Genomic DNA, 19,657 nt, shown 5'->3' with positions numbered 1-19,657 from the left:
GTCCACAGATACAACATCCAAACCTGGAATGTGCATTGTAAAGCACGAGGTCAAAGAAGAGCCATTGTCTGAAGAGGTGGGATGTCATCTTAAGTTGGGACTTAGGAAAAAAGCAATGGCCAGTGGGTAATTAGCAAGAGAGTGGATGCTGATCTGGTGCCGTCTTCTGGTAACGACCATGACCATTCAGGATACGATGAAAACAAAAACTGCATCACTCACTCAAGCAATATTGATGATACAAACATTGCAGATGAAGGTTATAATTTAGAGCCAGCAACAAATGGTTATCCCATGACCCATGTCCACGATCTTGACTCTTCATCCGCAGACGAAAATGGTCCTCCAACATCAACAGGGCAGGATATAGTAGTTTTGAGTGACTCAAATGATGATGTTCTCATGGTGTTGTCTCCCGGTGCTGTGAACTGTGGCTCGATGCATAACAACACTGGAAATCTGTTTCCACTCACCATTGTATTCACGTCGCCCGTCGCTAGGACTCTAAGTCCATTGGAGGCTCGCAATTTGTGTTCTGTGGCATAGCACGGGCACCTACCTAGTTAGTACATAATACAACACAGAAGTATCTTATATTATCATTAAAAAATCAAAGAATGATCACGCATTATTTTATTTATATGGTGATATAAGCTTCCAGTAAGCATCTTTGGCGATGTACGACGTGCACTGCACCACCAGCGGTATATACATGTATCACACATTGATTTAATTTCAGCTACCCCTTACCAAACTAGTATTTGGTAACCCGGCCTCTATCGATTTGGCATCCTAGCTCGTCTATCTATAAATAGATGCACCAGCTCCACCTGGTGTATTCACTACTCAAGCCGCTCAAAACTCTAGCTAGCTAGCAGGGGGGGAAATGGCTCCACTTCTCGCCGCAGCCATGAACCACGCTGCCCATCCAGTCCTTAGAAGCCATCTAGGACCCAACAATGAGAGTTTCTCACGACACCACCTATCTTCTTCACCGCAAAGCAGTAAGCGAAGGTTTAACCTTAGCTTTACGCCACGATCTGCAAGAGTAGGCAATCAAAATGGAGTCCAATTGTTGAGCCCTTCGGAAATCCCTCGAAGGGACTGGTTCCCCTCCGACTTCATCTTTGGTGCCGCCACTTCAGCGTACCAAGTACTACTAATATTTATCGCTCGTTAGTTTATTTTTAAACTAAATCACGACAAATAAAAAAGAACGAAAAGAGTATTATTTTCTAGCACGGACGTTTTAGGTCAGATGAAAAGAAACTAGTGTTAACTGTTACATATAATGACAATATATATATATATATATATATATATATATATATATATATATATATAAAAGTTTAGGGTTATATCTAAATCAAAAGGAGATGATGTGTGTGTGCATATGCGCGCGAACGTATTGTATTATATATTACTTGTTTGATATGCGCAAAAGTAAACGGTATATATCTTCGTAGATTGAAGGTGCTTGGAACGAAGATGGAAAGGGGGAAAGCAATTGGGATCACTTCTGCCACAATTTTCCGGGTAATGTTGATATAATGTTTTTGTTTGTTCATAACATATAACCACGCAGAATGTATATGCACCAACAACAAGCTAGATGGATCTTTCAGTATAAACATCATACGTTATATCCTTCTTTCCTTATTTTTTTTTAATGCTTTTTCGTTCTTTCATGTGCATGCCAATAGAAAGGATAATGGACGGGAGCAATGCAGACATTGGAGCGAATTCGTACCATATGTACAAAGTAAGTACTCAGATGCCACCATTTATATTCCCATAGGAATTCGGAGACACATGTGAGATAGTGTTGTGCTGCTGCACGCGCCGGCTCTCGGTACTCGCTCCCCGGCACCGGCCAGCTGCATGCCACCCCCAGCCCCCGGCCCGTCGAGCTCGTAACAGCCAACCCGCGCTCGTCCATGCCGGCCCCGGCTAGCCGCGAGCTCGCCCCTGCTGTCCCCCGTGCTCGCTCGATCGTGCCGGCGGCGAGGGCAACCGTACGCGCTGGCCTGGATCCCGGCTACAAGCGCACCGCCAGTGGTGGCAGTGGCACCCGCTGGTGGCCCGCTCCCGTGCGCACAGGAGCCCCGCCGCGTGCTCGACCTACTTTGCCTCGCGTTTGCATGCAGGAAAAGGAACAAAAAGGAAGTTGAGGAGACTGGTGAGCGGGCCCAGGCTGTAAAACTTTTTTTGAAAGTTTTAAAGATTATGTTATTAATTTATTACCAAACTGCAAAATCAAATACAAAGGGGTTCACAGTATTCAAATTAAAAATAGGCGGCAAATGAATTATTTCCTTGCGCAGGAACTGTTTTCTACGCCTGCTTATGGTAAGCTAAAAGTTGGGATCTCCGTTGGGAAAAAGGAATGTCGCCCTTTTATAATTTTTTGGAATAAGATGAAAATTTGGGTAACAAGCTGACATAGTGTTTGTTTGCAGTTAACACCGTTAAACATGTAAATATGGTTATAAAATTATATATTTTGTATTGTGGAGATCATTTTCTGGCAAAAAAATGTTAATATATATATATATATATATATATATATATATATATATATATATATATATACACTTCTAACTAAACAATATTTTTCAATGTGCAGACGGATGTCAGATTGCTGAAGGAAATGGGCATGGACGCATATAGGTTCTCTATCTCTTGGCCTAGAATACTGCCTAGTAAGTATATATATAGTAAAATAACTGAATATGTCTCCTACGGTGAATAAGTTAGAAACGGATGAACAGTAAAATGATCCCTACACCTAAGATGCATGCAGAGTTGTTGGCTTGTTAATGATGATGCTAATTTCAGCATAACGTCTTTCAGAGGGAACGGTCGAAGGAGGTATTAACCAGGATGGCATCGATTACTACAAAAGGCTCATCAACTTGTTGCTAGAGAATGGTAAAACCCCATTTTTCTTAGCTTCGTTGTTTATGGAAAGTCATAATCTAGTGTTCAAAGGTTTGAACAAATCATTCTTTATTCATCACAACACAGGCATAGAGCCATATGTAACAATTTTCCACTGGGATGTCCCTCAAGCACTAGAAGAGAAGTACGGCGGATTCTTAGATAAGACTCATAAGAGGATTGTGTAAGTAGTACACACCGAGTTCAAATGATATTTTTCCTATCTATCATTATTTAGTCTAGTTGCTCTTATTTCGTCCACAAACAAAATTAAAAAAATATTGTTACATACATTTTGGACAATGATCATGTGTGGCCAATGTTAAAAAAAATATCTATGCAAATTACAAACCTTGTTCTATTGTCATTCATGGAAGTGTCAACTAACTAGCATATAACACATCACTCGGTTTCACAATTTTTCAGAAATGATTACAAAAACTTCGCTAAGGTGTGCTTCGACAACTTTGGTGACAAGGTGAAGAATTGGTTGACCTTTAATGAGCCCCAGACATTTACTTCATTTTCCTATGGAACCGGGGTCTTTGCCCCAGGACGATGCTCACCGGGACTAGACTGTGCCATCCCAACTGGGAATTCACTCGTCGAACCTTACATTGCTGGCCACAACATTCTTCTAGCCCACGCTGAGGCTGTTGATCTTTACAACAAGTATTACAAGGTACATATTACACAAAGGACTCCTAAACACGAATTTCTAAAAATTAATAGGCAGCGATACGATATATGCTTCAATACTAATAAATGAGTTGCAGGGCGAGAACGGCCGCATAGGTCTTGCATTTGATGTAATGGGTCGTGTGCCATACGGAACATCATTTCTAGATGAACAGGCCAAAGAAAGGTCCATGGACATTAACCTAGGATGGTTCTTGGAGCCTGTGGTTCGTGGTGACTACCCCTTCTCAATGAGATCGTTAGCGAGGGAACGACTACCCTTCTTCAGTGACAAACAGCAAGAGAAGCTTGTGGGATCCTATAACATGTTGGGAATAAACTACTACACCTCAATATTCTCCAAACATATCGACATCTCACCAAAATACTCGCCTGTTCTCAACACTGACGACGCCTACGCTAGTCAAGAAAGTAAGGAACTATAGTTGAGGACTAATAACCTTAGTGCTTCTGCAGTTCCATTAGTTGTTTTTTATGTTCTTATACTAATCTGGCACTTTTATTCTTCTGCCAGCGTATGGGCCTGACGGGAAACCCATTGGTCCTCCTGTACGTATATCTTTCCAACACTATATGAATTTGTTCACATTATTCTAATTTATGTTTAAAGTGATTGGTGTAAAAAATTCATCCAAAAATATAAGCACAGAAGAATGTTTGCTCATGGATGAAATTATACGTGTTGAGTAGCAAATGTTTTGTGTTGGCAGTAAAGCAGAACAAATCTTTACTTTTTTGTGGAAATATGCATGTTGTTAACTAGTGAATAATATTCGCTACAATTTGCAGATGGGAAATCCGTGGATCTACTTATACCCAGAAGGCCTAAAGGATATCCTTATGATCATGAAGAACAAATATGGAAACCCACCTATCTACATCACTGAGAACGGTAAGTATGATGGATCTGATGGTCATGTTGCGCCGTACTCATGCATTGCTATGGTTTTTATATATAACATAGAATAAATTTTATTTTAATGAAACACAAAATATATGTTTTCTATTGATTAGGTGAGTGTGAATATGGAGTCAACAACCAAGGTTCAAACACTCACTTATACATAATTTCACCTTATTTTTTACATAAACACACCTTTATAGTAGTAGAGAAGAGATAATAGGAGTGCGGGTTGATTTTAAAGAAATGTAGGTTTTTTTTGAAAAATATTGACGCGGGACGACCATTGAAACTTATGCTTTTATATAGTATAGATAGAGATAACATCTAGCTGATGAACATGTTGGTGGTCGTGTTTGTGACAGATGATATATATACTTACGGTCGCACTTGTCATGGATCCAATTTTTATTTGTGCAGGAATCGGGGATGTTGATACAAAGGAGAAACCTCTACCCATGGAGGCTGCCTTAAATGACTACAAAAGGCTAGATTACATCCAGCGCCACATCTCAACTCTCAAGGAGTCAATAGAGTATGAATCTACACTAGAACTTACCTCTAGTTTATTTTTTACTTCCGTTTGATTGCTCATCATTTTGTTGCACTATACATACATGCAAAATCATTTATGTGGCGCGTGGTTCAATAAAAATAATGTTTGCATTGCATCCGTTCATGCAGCTTGGGAGCAAATGTGCATGGCTACTTCGCTTGGTCTCTGCTGGATAACTTTGAATGGTACGCCGGCTACACCGAACGTTATGGCATTGTCTACGTCGACCGCAAAAATAACTACACGCGCTACATGAAGGAGTCAGCCAAGTGGTTAAAAGAGTTCAATACTGCGAAGAAGCCTAGCAAGAAGATTATTACGCCAGCTTAAAAACATGGGACCTCGTGATGTGGGTACGGTGCCACCCATGAAATAAAAACCTAGTGTGTGGTTTGAAACCTAAATTTTTCTTTTTCTTTTTTGCACCATGAGAGAGGTAGTGGAGTCATATTCTCCAGCACCGTGGCTAATAATGTATTGTTGCAGTACAATCTAGCATTGTCGTCATGCAATAAATAAAGTGACTGGTTTCCCTATTTCAATTATTGAGAACTACGTTATCATAGATCACTAGATCCGCTCTCTTTCCTCTCGTCAGCGATTTAGGCGTAAAGAAGATGTGGATCCATGTTTTCCTTCCTAGAAGCACGACAGAGAGAACAAAAAAGACACAGTGTATAGGGTTGGGTCTCTGGCCTCTTTTTTATCAACATATTATGATGGGTACAAGTTCCTTTATATACAGATGTGAGACCTCTCAGGGGTATAAGTGGTATCTTCCCACTGAAAGTTCCATTTGCTCGGGAACAGGATCTGGATGTTGCCTAGAGAAAGAGTGAATAGACGAATAAAAATTTAAACCAAAAACTTAGAAATCTTACTCTACTCGAAGACTGGATAGCAATAGAATGAAGATTACTTTGAGTAGGTAGCAGTGGAATCAGAATCCCTGTCTCAAGATAGCATGCCCTTCAAAAAATAAATTGCAAAAAATAAGTATAAAAGTGTAAATGATAAATCAGTCAAAAAGAGAGATAGAGAACAGCACCGCAAGAGCACACATGACATAGGGATTTTTTTTCTCGTGGTTCGGTCAAGTCTGAAATACTTGCCTAGTCCACGTTAGAGTTAGTCAACCTAGCTTGAAGTCTATTTTCAACTCCTTCCTTCGTTTGCTTAGATCTGTCACCATGTGACAGGTCAAGGCTTCCACTATGTCGATGTCGAGTTACACAAAGTCGGGGCTGTCACAGATGTCAACGGCTCTCCAGCAGAGTAACCGTATGCTTAAGACATTGCTCTAACTTGCAGTAGCACTCCTCTATTCTCTCTTGGCTTATAACTGCGCCAACATATAGACTAGAGAAAAATACACAAGAGAGGGAGACAGAAATGATTCCTAATGTGTCTACAATTTGTTGCTGCACTTGTGAGACTTGGGCACTTGAATATGGGTGCCTAGGGGGTTCTTTTATAGCCCCAAGGCCTCCCATAACCGTTGGAACAAAATCAGGAAACCTGCCTAGATATGATTTGTTGTTTCCTTCTCTAAAAGGGCTAGTCGTTGGTGCACTGGATAGGTTACCGTTCACTGTCATCTGTACACCGGATAGATCACTGTTCACTGGCATGTGCACCGGACAGATTACTATTCACTACTCTGTGTGCGCTGGACAGGTTACTATTCACTATCCTGTGCACCGGACAGATTACTATTCAGTATCTTGTGTGCCAGCCAACAACACACTAAGTGATTTTTGTAACACCTTAAATTTGAGGGTATAAAATTTCTTCTCTAATATCTACCAAATTCAGATGTTACTCATTTTCTCACCTCTATAGATTTTTCTTTCCCTTGTTATTAATAGAATTTTGGTTACTTAGAATATTAAAACTTAGGGGAGACATGAAATGTTGCATCATGCTAAACTTAAACTTTGTTTTTTTGGTTGATGCACATATTTGAAATATTTGAATTTGTGGTTTGATTTGTTTTGATTTGAATTCAAAAGAGAAAATAAAAATAAAAGTAATTAGAAATTCAAAAGAAAAAGGAAAAGCTAAATCAGCCCAGCCTCATCCTTTCGGCCCAGCTTGAGTGCACGCGCCCTCTCTCGCTGCGCGGTGGGACCCACCTATTGGCGTCGTTCCCTTCGCTCGCGCACGCCTGCGTACCCGCTCCCCCTCTCTCTCTCTCTGGCCGGTGGGACCGAGTTGTCGGCGTCGTTTTGTAAGTCGCCAAGAGGGGGGTGAATAGGCGAAACCTAAAATTTACAAACTTAAACACACACTAAGCCCAGGGGTTAGCGTTAGAATTAAATCAGAGGTGGAAGATTGTTTCTCTTGCCACGAGTTGCTCAAATGATGCGGATGACGTTTGGTAGCAAACTCAAATCAATATTGGCAAGGAAACTTTAGAGAGAGGAAAGAGGGCAAACAAATCAAATGGAAATCAACACAAGTAGACACGGTGATTTGTTTTACCGAGATTCGGTTCCAATGAACCTAATCCCCGTTGAGGAGGCCACAAAGGTCGGGTCTATTTCAACCCTTTCCCTCTCTCTCAAACGGTCACTTAGACCGAGTGAGCCTTCTCTTAATCACATGGGTCACTAAGACCCCGCAAGGACCACCACACACTTAGTGTCTCTTGCTTGGCTTTACAAAGCACTCAAGAATTGGAATGAGAAAGGAAGAAGGCAATACAAGCAACAAGAGCGCAAATGAACACAAAAACTCTCTCTCTCTCTCAAGTCACTAAGTGGTGGGGTTGATTTTGGGACTTGGAGAGGATTTTGATCTATTGAACGTGTCTTGGAGTGGAGTCTTTTGCTCTTGTATTGAATGTTGAATTCAGAACACTTCAATTGCTTTGAATGAGGTGGTTGGGGGTATTTATAGCCCCCAAGCACTTCCTAGTTGTTGGCTGTTTCTGGTGGCGATGGGCGCACCGGACAGTCACTATTCATTGTCCGGTGCGCGCCACATCAGCGCGTCCGTTAGGGTTTGGAGCTATTGATTGTTGGAGTCGTTTGTCTTTTTGCTGCACCGAACAGTCCGGTGCCACACCGGACAGTCCGGTGACCTCTGACTTCTGTGTTGTGACTTCTGTCGCGGCACTGTTCATCACTGTTCATCTGAGCAGTTGACCGTTGGCGCGCAGGGAGTCGTTGCTCCGCTGGCTCACCGGACAGTCCGGTGGCACATCGGACAATCCGGTGAATTATAGTGGAGCGCGCCCAGAAGAACCCGAGAGTGGCTGGTTCGTTGGTTGCTGGCCTGGTGCACCGGACAGTGCCCGGTGCGCCATTTTCCAGCACACTCTAAGTCCTTGCTCCAAAGTTGATTGTGACCCTAACTGAATTTCTTTCTTGGTTTGTGTTGAACCTTATGCACCTGTGATAAATGATATCTAGACAAACTAGTTAGTCCACATGCTTTGTGTTGGACGTCAACCACCAAAATCGATTATAGGAAATGATTAAGTCCATTTCCCTTTTAATCTCCCCCTTTTTGGTGATTGATGCCAACACTAACCAAAGCAAATATGAAGTGTAGAATTGTAACTAGTTTGCAATTGAGATAGATGTGCATAGTTTACTTGGAATTAAACCAATGAAAGGCTTTATGCATATGAATGGATTTCTTTTCTCTTATTTAACATTTTGGACCACATTTGCACCACTTATTTGTTTTTGCAAATCTTTTGGAAAAATCCTTTCAAAATCTTTTGCAAATAGTCAAAGGTATAGGAATACGATTGCAAGAAGCATTTTTTTGGATTTGAAATTCCTCCCCCCTATTTCAAATGCTTTTTCTTTGACTAAATAAAAGCTCCCCCTGAATGAATTCTCCACTTAGCTTTCAAGAGGGTTTTTGATATGATTTTCCCTTTTGAAATGGATACCAATTGAAATTTTTCATACTAATGAGATAACAATTGAAAATTGACTCAAAGATACCAATTGAAAATTAGATACCACTTGAAAATTCATTTTGAGGCTAACTTAAGTACCAATTGAAATAAACATGAATACTAATTGAAATAAGCATTTGTGAAAATTTTGAATTGGTGGTGCGGTCCTTTTGCTTTGGGCTTAATATTTTCTCCCCCTTTGGCATTAATCGCCAAAAACAGAGAAGTTGAGAGCCCTTTTTACATTTTCTCCCAAATGGTAAAATAAATATGAGTGAAGGGTCATACCAATTGAGAGTTGTATGAGTAACGGCAAAGGGTAGATGATACCGTCAGAGTTGGAGTGGAAGTCTTGTCTTTGCCGTATACTCCATTTCCCTTTCAATGTAAGAATAAGGATAGAAATACGCTTGAAAGCATATTTGTCGGCGTTTCGAGACCGGGGGGTCCCTGGGCCGACGAGTGAGAATGTCACCGCGTGCCCCAGCCTAGATGGGTCGGCGCGAGGCCGAGCGCGAAGGGGGGAAGGAGGAGAGCTAGCGCCCTAAGTACATGCCATCGTGGCAGCCGGAGAGGATCCAGGTGTACAATGGGGATGTAGCAGAGTGCTAACGTGTCTAGCGGAGGAGAGCTAGCGCCCTAAGTACATGCCATCGTGGCAGCCGAAGAGGTTTTGGCACCCGGTTCGTGTGGTGTCGTGGCCGTCGGAGGAGCGCTGGAGCCTGGAGGAAGGACAGCTGTCGGGGCTGTCGAGTCCTTGCTGACGTCCTCTTGCTTCCGTAAGGGGGCTGAGAGCCGCCGTCGTCACAGAGCGTGCGGGGCGCCATCATTACTTTGTCTAGCGGAGCGAGCCAGATGGGACGCCGGTCTTGTTTCCCGTAGCCTGAGTCAGCTTGGGGTAGGGTAATGATGGCGCCTCCTGTTGACGTGGCCGGTCCGCGCCCTAGGTTGGGCGATGTGGAGGCTCCTCCGAGGTCGAGGTCGAGTCTGTCTTCCGAGGCCGAGGTCGAGTCCGAGCCCCTGGGTCGGGCGAGGCGGAGACCGTCGGCAGAGGCCAGGGCTGAGTCCGAGCCCTGGGGTCGGGCGAGGCGGAGTTCGTCGTCTTCAGGGGCTGAGCCTGAGTCTGAACCCTGGGTCGGGCGGAGCGGAGTTCGCCGTCTTCAGGGGCTGAGCCCGAGTCCGAGCCCTGGGTCGGGCGGAGCGGAGTTCACCGTCTTCCGGGGCTTAGCCCGAGTCCGAGCCCTGGGTCGGGCGGAGCGGAGTTCACCGTCTTCAGGGGCTGAGCCCGAGTCCGAGCCCTGGGTCGGGCGGAGCGGAGTTCGCCGTCTTCCGGGGCTTAGCCCGAGTCCGAGCCCTAGGTCGGGCGAAGCGGAGTTTCCTATGGTGCCTGAGGCCGGGCCTGACTGCCTCTCAGCCTCACTCTGTCGTGCGGCACAGCAGTCGGAGCGGTGCAGGCGACACTGTCCTTCTGTCAGGCCGGTCAGTGGAGCGGCGAAGTGACTGCGGTCACTTCGGCTCTGTCGACTGGAGGACGCGCGTCAGGATAAAGGTGTCAGGCCGCCTTTGCATTAAATGCCCCTGCGATTTGGTCGGTTGGAGTGGCGATCTGGCCGGGTTGCTTCTTGGCGAAGACTGGGCCTCGGGCGAGCCGGAAGTATGTTCGTCACTGGAGGGGAGCCTCGGGCGAGACGGAGATCCTCCGGGGTCGGCTGCCCTTGCCCGAGGCTGGGCTTGGGCGAGGCGTGATCGAGTCCCTCGAATGGACTGATCCCTGACTTAGTCGCACCCATCAGGCCTTTGCAGCTTTATGCTGATGGGGGTTACCAGCTGAGAATTAGGAGCCTTGAGGGTACCCCTAATTATGGTCCCCGACAGTAGCCCCCGAGCCTCGAAGGGAGTGTTAATACTCGCTTGGAGGCTTTCGTCACACTTTTTTGCAAGGGGACCAGCCTTTCTCGGTTGCGTTTTGTTCCGGTGGGTGTGTGCGAGCGCACCCGCCGGGTGTAGCCCCCGAGGCCTCGGAGGAGTGGTTTGACTCCTCCGAGGTCTTAATGCCTCGCGCAATGCTTCGGCTGGTCTGGTTGTTCCCCTCATGCGAGCTGGTCGTAGCCCGGGTGCACGGTCGGGTCCCAAGTTCTCGGGCTGGTATGTTGACGATGTCAACGGTTTGGCCGGAGCCAGGTTTACGAGAGCAGCCCCCGACCCTCTGCACAGAGCGAGAGGACGGTCAGGGATAGACTCGACTTTTTTACATACGCCCCTGTGTCGCCTTTCCGCAAGGAGGGGGGGAAGCGCCATGTTGCCCTCGGAGGGCGCCGAACATGGTGTCTCCGGTGAGCTGCTGGCGGGTAATCCAAGCGGACGTCCGTGCCCCATTTGTTAGGGGTCGGCTAGAGGCCCAGAGGCGCACCCAAAAGTACCTGCGGGTGATCTGCCGGACCCGGTCCCCTGTCGACGGGGTCCGAGGGCTCAATGCCTCCCTCTGATGGGATTCTGTTACAAGATCGTTCCCACTGGTCTCGGAAATGTCCTAGGGTACCTCGGGAGCGTAGCCTGAGCCTTGGTTATGTATCGAACGTACCCATGGTCATCCCTCGCTCTGTGTCTGAGGCGGCTGTGAACCCTTCGAGGGCCAGCCTTCGAACCCCTGATCAGTAGTGGGCGCGGAGCCCGAGTGGCCTGAGGCAGCCGTTGAACCCTTCCGAGGGGCTAGCCTTCGAACCTCTGACCAGTAGTGGGTGTGGAGCCCACGCGCTCTGAGGCGGCTGTTGAACCCTTCCGAAGGGCCAGCCTTCGAACCTCTGATCAGTAGGGAGGCTCGGAGCCTGTTTCCTTCACGGAGAAGGGTCCTTTTTGGGGTATCCCCCTTTCCCGGTCCCTGTTGTAAGAGAGAGAAAGAGGAAGAGGAAAAGGACACGAAATCGAATGACGTGGCGTACCTTTTTTTTGACGCGGTCATTATGGCGAAGGCGAAGCGTCGCTCGCTTCCCCTGCCAGAGGCGCCGCATGCCGCGGAGTTAATGCGACGGGGCGAGTGGTTCGCGGGGCGGCCGTTGCGCGTGCGCGAGCTGTTCGAGGAACGGAACACGGGCGCGCCGTCTTCACGCCGTGAGAGAGGGCTCTCTCACTGCCCCAGGATGGGACGTAAGCTTGGCTGACGACGTGACCGCTGCTCCTGCCTGCCACTGCCATTACTGCCGGCCCATTTTTGGCCGCATTGACCGTCGTGCCTGGCTGGCCCTGCTGGGTCGTACGCACGGTTGCCTCGAGTCGTGGTACTGGTTCCGCAGTCGAGGAGGCGTGGCAGTGATGCGAGTGGCGGTGCAGTTGCTTGCACGTAGCGACCGGTGCGCCAGTTGCATGACGCGTGGGTGTGGGCCCCCATGCTGGGTGCATTGGAAGTCGGAGGGGCGCGCCCACTTGGCGCGGTTGCATGCCGCCTGCATGGCTGCCTGCCCTTTCATCCGCTGGTCTGGGCGAAAGTGGAGGGGCGCTTGTAACCGCTGGGCGGTTGCATGCACCGCGCGCGACGGTTTGGCTTCTTCTGCCCCGGGCCAGCTTGCATGACGCGTGGGACCCAGCCCCCGCGCCGTAGGGGGGGGGACCTTGGAGCGTGCTGGAGAAGACTCAGCCCACGACGGCTGGGGACGCAGGCAGGGAGAGTCGCCTTTAAAAGGAGGGTGACCCCCTTGAAAGGCGACCATGTCTTCGCGCTCCCTTATGCATCGTGTCTTTCCACCTTCCGAGCCCCCGGATGGGGGACACCCGCAGTCCTTCCGCCTTGTCGTTGGAGGAACGCAACCCCGTGGGAGTTGGTACCTTTCAGCCATCGTTCGGCTTCAAGGATTTTCATCATGCAGCCCGGCTGCACCCCTCCGCCGGCGGTCACCCAAGACGGTGACCTCCAGTTCGATGGCGGGGGAAAGCAAGCCGGGCTGCGGCCTCTTCCCCTCCCTCAGCCTCAAGGATTTTCCTCACCGGTGCTGGGGAGGGGAGTGTGCCGAGTTGGGGTCGGCCCCTGCGTGGGTGGTGGCCCGCTCCTTCCCTCAGTGATCGGGGGGAAGGGCGCTCGCCGTTCGTGGCGCTGGCAGCTGCCGCGTGCCTGGCTCTCGGATCCGAGTGGCTTCGGAGCCGCTCCCGGCGCCGCCTTCCGCCACGGCAGCTGCAAGAGGTTCTTCCGTCGACGAGATAGCCGGGGCCGCCCATGGACCGACCTCCAACTCTACGGCCTTCTGCCCGTCCTTGCCTCATGAGTTTGGGCATGGGCGGGGGCCTCCTGGCAGCAGCATCCGCCCTGAGGTCATCGCTGCTGCTGTTCGGCCCCCCGGAGCAGAAGTCGTCATCGTCGCTGCTGCTGGAGCGGGTGACGGCGTGCCGTTCGTCGGTCTTCTGTCGCTCCGCAGGCCCCCCGATCGAGTGGGGTTGTTCGTACCTGCGGAGGTGGAACCGGAGTTCCGTTTGTAATGGCACCTTGAATGCCAGTGTTTTTGTTCATTGTGGCTGTCGAGGCCTGAACATGTATGTATCTTTGGCACGGAGCCGTGTTTTTTCCTCATTTTCGAGCACTAAGACTCGCCTGTTGGTTGTCTGAACCGCTTCACCAAGCGTCAGTCGCCCCGTGCAAAGGTGACGAGTGAGGTATCCGTATCCCGGAGGCGTAGAAGTCCCTCGGCTCGGTCGGCCTGTCCGAGGCTTCTCTTGCTTAGTTAAAGGAACCCCTCGGCCGCTCTTCGATGAGCCGAAGACAGGGGTAGCAGTGTCAGCACGGACAGAGGCAGAGTTGGCTCGAAAAGAAGACTTGGTCGGCCGGAGCCTGGTCGGGTCGTCCGTTAGCGGAACCGACGCCGGAGTTGATCTGCCGAGGCCTCGGGCCGGGCTGATGTCTTTGGGGGATAGCTGGCCGAGGCCTCGGGGTGATCAGCCGAGCCGCCTGCTCGAGCCGGATTTTTGGAGGAGACCCTGGCGGCGATGGCCCGGGCATGATGATGAAGTCGTCCTTCAAAGTGGAGATCCTCGGACCACGTCGCCGTCCGAGGCTAGGCCGGACCTCGCCGAAGGTGTAGTTGACGCCGAGGGTGCTGCTGCTCCCTTCAACCGTCAAGATCCGAGCCTGCAGGATCGGATTATCTTGTAGAGTGTGTTTTCTGCGGCCGCCGAGGCCCAAACACATCCTCGCCGTGTTGTAAAGCTGCGCTTCTTTTCCTCTTGTTTCGAGTATCTGGACTTTTTTGTCGGTAACAGAATTGTCTGTGCGAGCGAGAGATGCTTTTCACGGAAGGTGATGAGTGAGGTATCCGTATCCCGGAGGCGTAGGAATCCCTCGGCTCGGTCGGCCTTGCCGCTTACGCGCGCTCTTGCCCGTCCATGGGGTTCTGTCACCGACGCAGTCGAGAAGGCCCGAAGAATCGCTTCGGCAGAAGAGCTTTCGAGCGTGAAGACTTGCTCGGTCCGTGGAATCACTTATCCAAACGTGAGTTACTTATCGCAGAAGGTGATGAGTGAGGTATCCGTATCCCGGAGGCGTAGGAGTCCCTCGGCTCGGTCAGCCTTGGCTGCTTACGTGTACTCCATCGTTTTCAGGATCCACTTTCGAAGTAGTCGAAAAGCACGAAAGACATTCTGGCAGAAAGGATCTTTTTTCGAGGAAAAAATTCGACGCAGAGGGGGTTCCCCCCTTTTAGCCCCCGAGGGAGGGTCGGGCTTTGCCGAGGCAAGGCTGACCCTTCCTTGATGACTAAACTTTGCGTGGGAGCGAGGTATATGAACAACTTGAAAATATCTTAAGGGTAGAAGCGACGTAGCTGTTGGATGTTCCAGGCGTTGTTGTAGACCTCGCCTTGACTGTTGGCCAGCTTGTACGTTCCGGGCTTCAGAACTTTGGCGATGACGAACGGCCCTTCCCAGGGAGGCGTGAGCTTGTGCCGCCCTCGGGCGTCCTGTCGCAGCCGAAGCACCAGGTGGCCCGCCTGGAGGTCTCAGGACCGGACCCCTCGGGCGTGGTAGCGTCGCAGGGACTGCTGGTACCGCGCCGAGTGTAGTAAGGCCATGTCCCGAGCCTCTTCCAGCTGGTCCAGCGAGTCTTCTCGACTAGCTTGGTTACTTTGGTCGGCATAGGCCCTCGTCCTCGGGGAACCGTATTCCAAGTCTGTGGGCAAGATGGCCTCGGCCCCATAGACTAGAAAGAACGGCGTGAAGCCCGTGGCTCGGCTCGGCGTTGTCCTCAGGCTCCAGACCACCGAGGGGAGTTCCTTCATCCAACGCTTGCCGAACTTGTTGAGGTCGTTGTAGATCCGAGGCTTGAGTCCTTGTAGAATCATGCCGTTGGCACGCTCTACTTGCCCATTCGTCATGGGGTGAGCCACGGCTGCCCAGTCCACCCGGATGTGGTGATCCTCGCAGAAGTCCAGGAACTTTCTGTCGGTGAACTGGGTGCCGTTGTCGGTGATGATGGAGTTCGGGACCCCAAAGTGATGAATGATGTTGGTGAAGAACGCCACCGCCTGTTCGGACCTGATGCTGTTTAGGGGCCGGACCTCGATCCACTTGGAGAATTTGTCGATGGCGACCAACAGGTGCGTGTAGCCCCGGGTGCCTTCTGCAAGGGGCCGACGAGGTCCAGACCCCACACAGCGAAAGGCCAGGTGATGGGTATCGTCTGCAGAGCCTGAGCGAGCAGGTGGGTCTGCCTCGCGTAGAACTGACACCCTTCGTAGGTGCGGACAATTCTAGTGGCGTCGGCCACCGCCGTCGGCCAGTAGAAACCTTGTCGGAAGGCGTTTCCGACGAGGGCTCGAGGTGCTGCGTGATGGCAGCAAGCCCCCGAGTGTATCTCTTGTAGGAGCTCCTGGCCTTCGGCGATGGAAATGCATCGCTGGAGGATGCCTGAGGGGCTGCGGTGGTAGAGCTCCTTCCCATCTCTCAGCAAGACGAACGACTTGGCGTGTCGCGCCAACCGCCGAGCTTCGGCTCGGTCGAGGGGTAGCTCTCCTCGGTGGAGATATTGCAGGTACGGGGTCTGCCAGTTTCGATCAGGCGTGACCCCGCTTCGCTCCTCCTCGACGCGCAGTGCCTCACCCTCGGGGGCCGAGGGTACCTCGGGCTGAACCGAGGGTGCCTCGGGCCGAGCGGAGGGTGCCTCGGGTCGAGCTGAGGGTGCCTCGGGCCGAGCCGAGGGTGCCTCGGGCTGGGCCGAGGGTGCCTCGGGCTCGGGCGAGTCGTCGATCTTGACGGAGGGTTGATGCAGGTCTCGAGAGAAGACGTCCGGGGGAACCGTTGTTCGCCCCGAGGCTATTTTAGCCAGCTCGTCCGCAGTCTCGTTGTAGCGTCGGGCGATGTGGTTGAGCTTGAGCCCGTAGAACTTGTCTTCCAGGCGTCGAACCTCATCGCAGTAGGCTTCCATCTTCGGGTCACGGCAGTGGGAGTTCTTCATGACTTGGTCGATGACGAGCTGCGAGTCACCGCGAGCGTCGAGGCGTCGGACTCCTTGCTCGATGGCGATCCGCAACCCGTTGACCAGAGCCTCGTACTCGGCCACATTGTTGGACGCCGGGAAATGGAGGTGTAGCACATAGCGTAGATGCTTTCTGAGGGGCGAGATGAAGAGCAGGCCTGCGCCCGCTCCCGTCTTCATCAGCGACCCGTCGAAGAACATGGTCTAGAGTTCCGGCTGGATCGGAACTGTTGGGAGCTGGGTGTCGACCCATTCAGCCACGAAGTCCGCCAAGACCTGAGACTTGATGGCCTTCCGAGGGGCGAACGAGATTGTTTCGCCCATGATTTCCACCGCCCACTTTGCGATTCTACCCGAGGCCTCTCGGCACTGGATGATCTCCCCCAGGGGGAAGGATGACACCACAGTTACCGGATGAGACTCGAACTAGTGTCGCAACTTCCGCCGCGTCAGGATCATCGCGTACAGCAGCTTCTGAATTTGTGGGTAGCGGATCTTGGTCTCGGACAGTACCTCGCTGATGAAGTAGACTGGCCTCTGGACGGGCAATGTATGCCCCTCTTCTCGTCTCTCAACCACAATCGCGGCGCTAACCACCTGAGTGGTCGCGGCGACGTAGATCAAGAGGGCTTCTCCGGCAGCGAGGGGCACCAAGATGGGCGCGTTCGTGAGGAGCGCCTTCAGGTTCCCGAGGGCTTCCTCGGCCTCGGGGGTCCAAGTGAAGCACTCGGCCTTCCTTAAGAGGCGGTACAGAGGCAGGCCTCTTTCGCCGAGGCGTGAGATGAAGCGGCTCAGAGCCGCAAGGCATCCCATGACTCTCTGTACGCCTTTCAAGTCCTTGATGGGCCCCATGCTGGTGATGGCCACGATCTTCTCCGGGTTGGCTTCGATGCCCCGCTCGGAGACGATGAACCCCAAGAGCATGCCTCGGGGTACTCCGAAGACACATTTCTCGGGATTAAGCTTCACGCCTTTCGCCTTGAGACATCGGAATGTCACTTCAAGGTCGGAAAGGAGGTCGGAGGCTTTCGTCGTCTTGACTACGATGTCATCGACGTAGGCCTCGACCGTCCGGCCAATGTGTTGGCCGAACACATGGTTCATGCACCGCTGGTACGTCGCGCCCGCATTCCTCAAGCCGAACGGCATGGTGACATAGCAGTACATGCTGAAGGGTGTGATGAAAGAAGTCGCGAGCTGGTCGAACTCTTTCATCCTGATTTGGTGATACCCTGAGTAGGCATCGAGGAAAGACAGGGTTTTGCACCCAGCAGTGGAATCCACGATTTGATCGATGCGAGGCAGAGGGTAGGGAACCTTCGGACATGCTTTGTTTAGACCAGTGTAGTCTACACACATCCGCCATTTCCCCCCTTTCTTTCTCACAAGCACAGGGTTGGCAAGCCATTCGGGATGGAATACCTCTTTGATGAACCTTGCCGCCATTAGCTTGTGGATCTCCTCGCCTATGGCTCTGCGCTTTTCTTCGTCGAATCGGCGCAGAGCCTGCTTGATGGGTCGGGCTCCAGCTCGGATATCCAGCGAGTGCTCGGCGACATCCCTCGGTATGCCGGGCATGTCCGAGGGACTCCACGCGAAAATGTCGGCGTTCGCGCGGAGAAAGTCGACGAGCACTGCTTCCTATTTGGGATCGAGCTCGGAGCCGATCCGGATCTGCTTGGAGGCGTTGCTGCTGGGGTCGAGGGGGACAGACTTAACCGTCTCTGCTGGCTCGAAGTTGCCGACGTGACGCTTCACGTCTGGCACCTCCATAGAGAGGCTCTCCAGATCGGCGATGAGGGCCTCGGATTCGGCGAGGGCCTCGGCGTACTCCACGCACTCCACGTCGCATTCGAACGCATGTTTGTACGTGGGGCCGACGATGATGACCCCGTTGGGGCCCGGCATCTTGAGCTTGAGGTAGGTGTAGTTGGGGACGGCCATGAACTTTGCGTAGCATGGCCTCCCCAGTACCGCGTGGTAGGTTCCTCGGAACCCGACCACCTCGAACGTGAGGGTCTCCCTTCGGAAGTTGGAGGGCGTTCCGAAGCAGACGGGAAGGTCGAGTCGTCCGAGGGGCTGGACGTGTTTCCTGGGGATGATCCCGTGGAAAGGCGCAGCGCCTGCCCGGACCGAGGATAGATCAACACGCAGGAGCCCGAGGGTCTCGGCGTAGATGATGTTGAGGCTGCTGCCTCCGTCCATGAGGACCTTGGTGAGCCTGACGTCGCCGATGATGGGGTCGACGACGAGCGGGTATTTCCCCGGTCTCGGCACGTGGTCGGGGTGGTCGGCTTGGTCAAAGGTGATGGGCTTGTCGGACCAGTCTAGGTAGACTCGCGTCGCCACCTTCACCGAACAGACCTCCCGACGCTCCTGCTTGCGGTGCCGAGCCGAGGCGTTCGCCGCTTGCCCACCGTAGATCATGAAGCAGTCGCGGACCTCGGGGAACTCTCCTGCCTGGTGATCTTCCTTCTTGTCGTCGTCGCGAGCCCTGCCACCCTCCGCGGGTGGCTCGGCCCTGTGGAAGTGGCGCCGAAGCATGGTGCACTCCTCAAGGGTGTGCTTGACGGGCCCCTGATGATAGGGGCACGGCTCCTTGAGCATCTTGTCGAAGAGGTTGGCACCTCCGGGGGGTTTCCGAGGGTTCTTGTACTCGGCGGCGGCGACAAGGTTCGCGTCGGCGGCGTCGCGTTTCGCTTGCGACTTCTTCTTGCCCTTCTTCTTGGCGCCGCGCTGAGTTGACGCCTCGGGGACGTCTTCCGGTGGGCGGCCCTGGGGCTGCTTGTCCTTCCGGAAGATAGCCTCAACCGCCTCCTGGCCAGAGGCAAACTTGGTGGCGATGTCCATCAGCTCGCTCGCCCTGGTGGGGGTCTTTCGACCAAGCTTGCTGACCAGGTCGCGGCAATTGGTGCCGGCGAGGAACGCACCGATGACATCTGAATCGGTGATGTTGGGCAGCTCGGTGCGCTGCTTCGAGAATCGTCGGATGTAGTCCCGGAGAGACTCTCCCGGCTGCTGCCGGCAGCTTCGGAGGTCCCAGGAGTTTCCAGGGCGCATGTACGTGCCCTGGAAATTGCCGGCGAAGGCTTGGACCAGGTCGTCCCAGTTGGAGATCTGCCCCGGAGGCAGGTGCTCCAACCAAGCGTGAGCGGTGTCGGAGAGAAACAGGGGGAGGTTGCGGATGATGAGGTT

General features: G+C 51.7%; 1 protein-coding gene across 1 annotated transcript; it reads left to right on the top strand.

The window, feature by feature from the left end:
* Nucleotides 1-837: 837 nt before the first annotated feature.
* Nucleotides 838-5,636, top strand: LOC732807 (beta-D-glucosidase precursor). Its single transcript, NM_001112422.2, has 12 exons — nucleotides 838-1,153; nucleotides 1,467-1,536; nucleotides 1,704-1,762; nucleotides 2,627-2,702; nucleotides 2,854-2,931; nucleotides 3,028-3,124; nucleotides 3,367-3,622; nucleotides 3,717-4,050; nucleotides 4,154-4,188; nucleotides 4,429-4,531; nucleotides 4,961-5,075; nucleotides 5,225-5,636. The coding sequence occupies exons 1-12, from the start codon at nucleotides 887-889 to the stop codon at nucleotides 5,424-5,426; spliced, it is 1,692 nt and encodes a 563-aa protein (NP_001105892.2). The 5' UTR covers nucleotides 838-886; the 3' UTR covers nucleotides 5,427-5,636.
* Nucleotides 5,637-19,657: the final 14,021 nt, after the last annotated feature.

This window comes from Zea mays, chromosome 10 (genome assembly GCF_902167145.1).
Source record: "Zea mays cultivar B73 chromosome 10, Zm-B73-REFERENCE-NAM-5.0, whole genome shotgun sequence".
Classification (NCBI taxonomy): Eukaryota; Viridiplantae; Streptophyta; class Magnoliopsida; order Poales; family Poaceae; genus Zea; species Zea mays.
The sequence above is the reverse complement of the archived record's forward strand: the minus strand, read 5'-3'. Positions and strand labels throughout refer to the sequence as shown.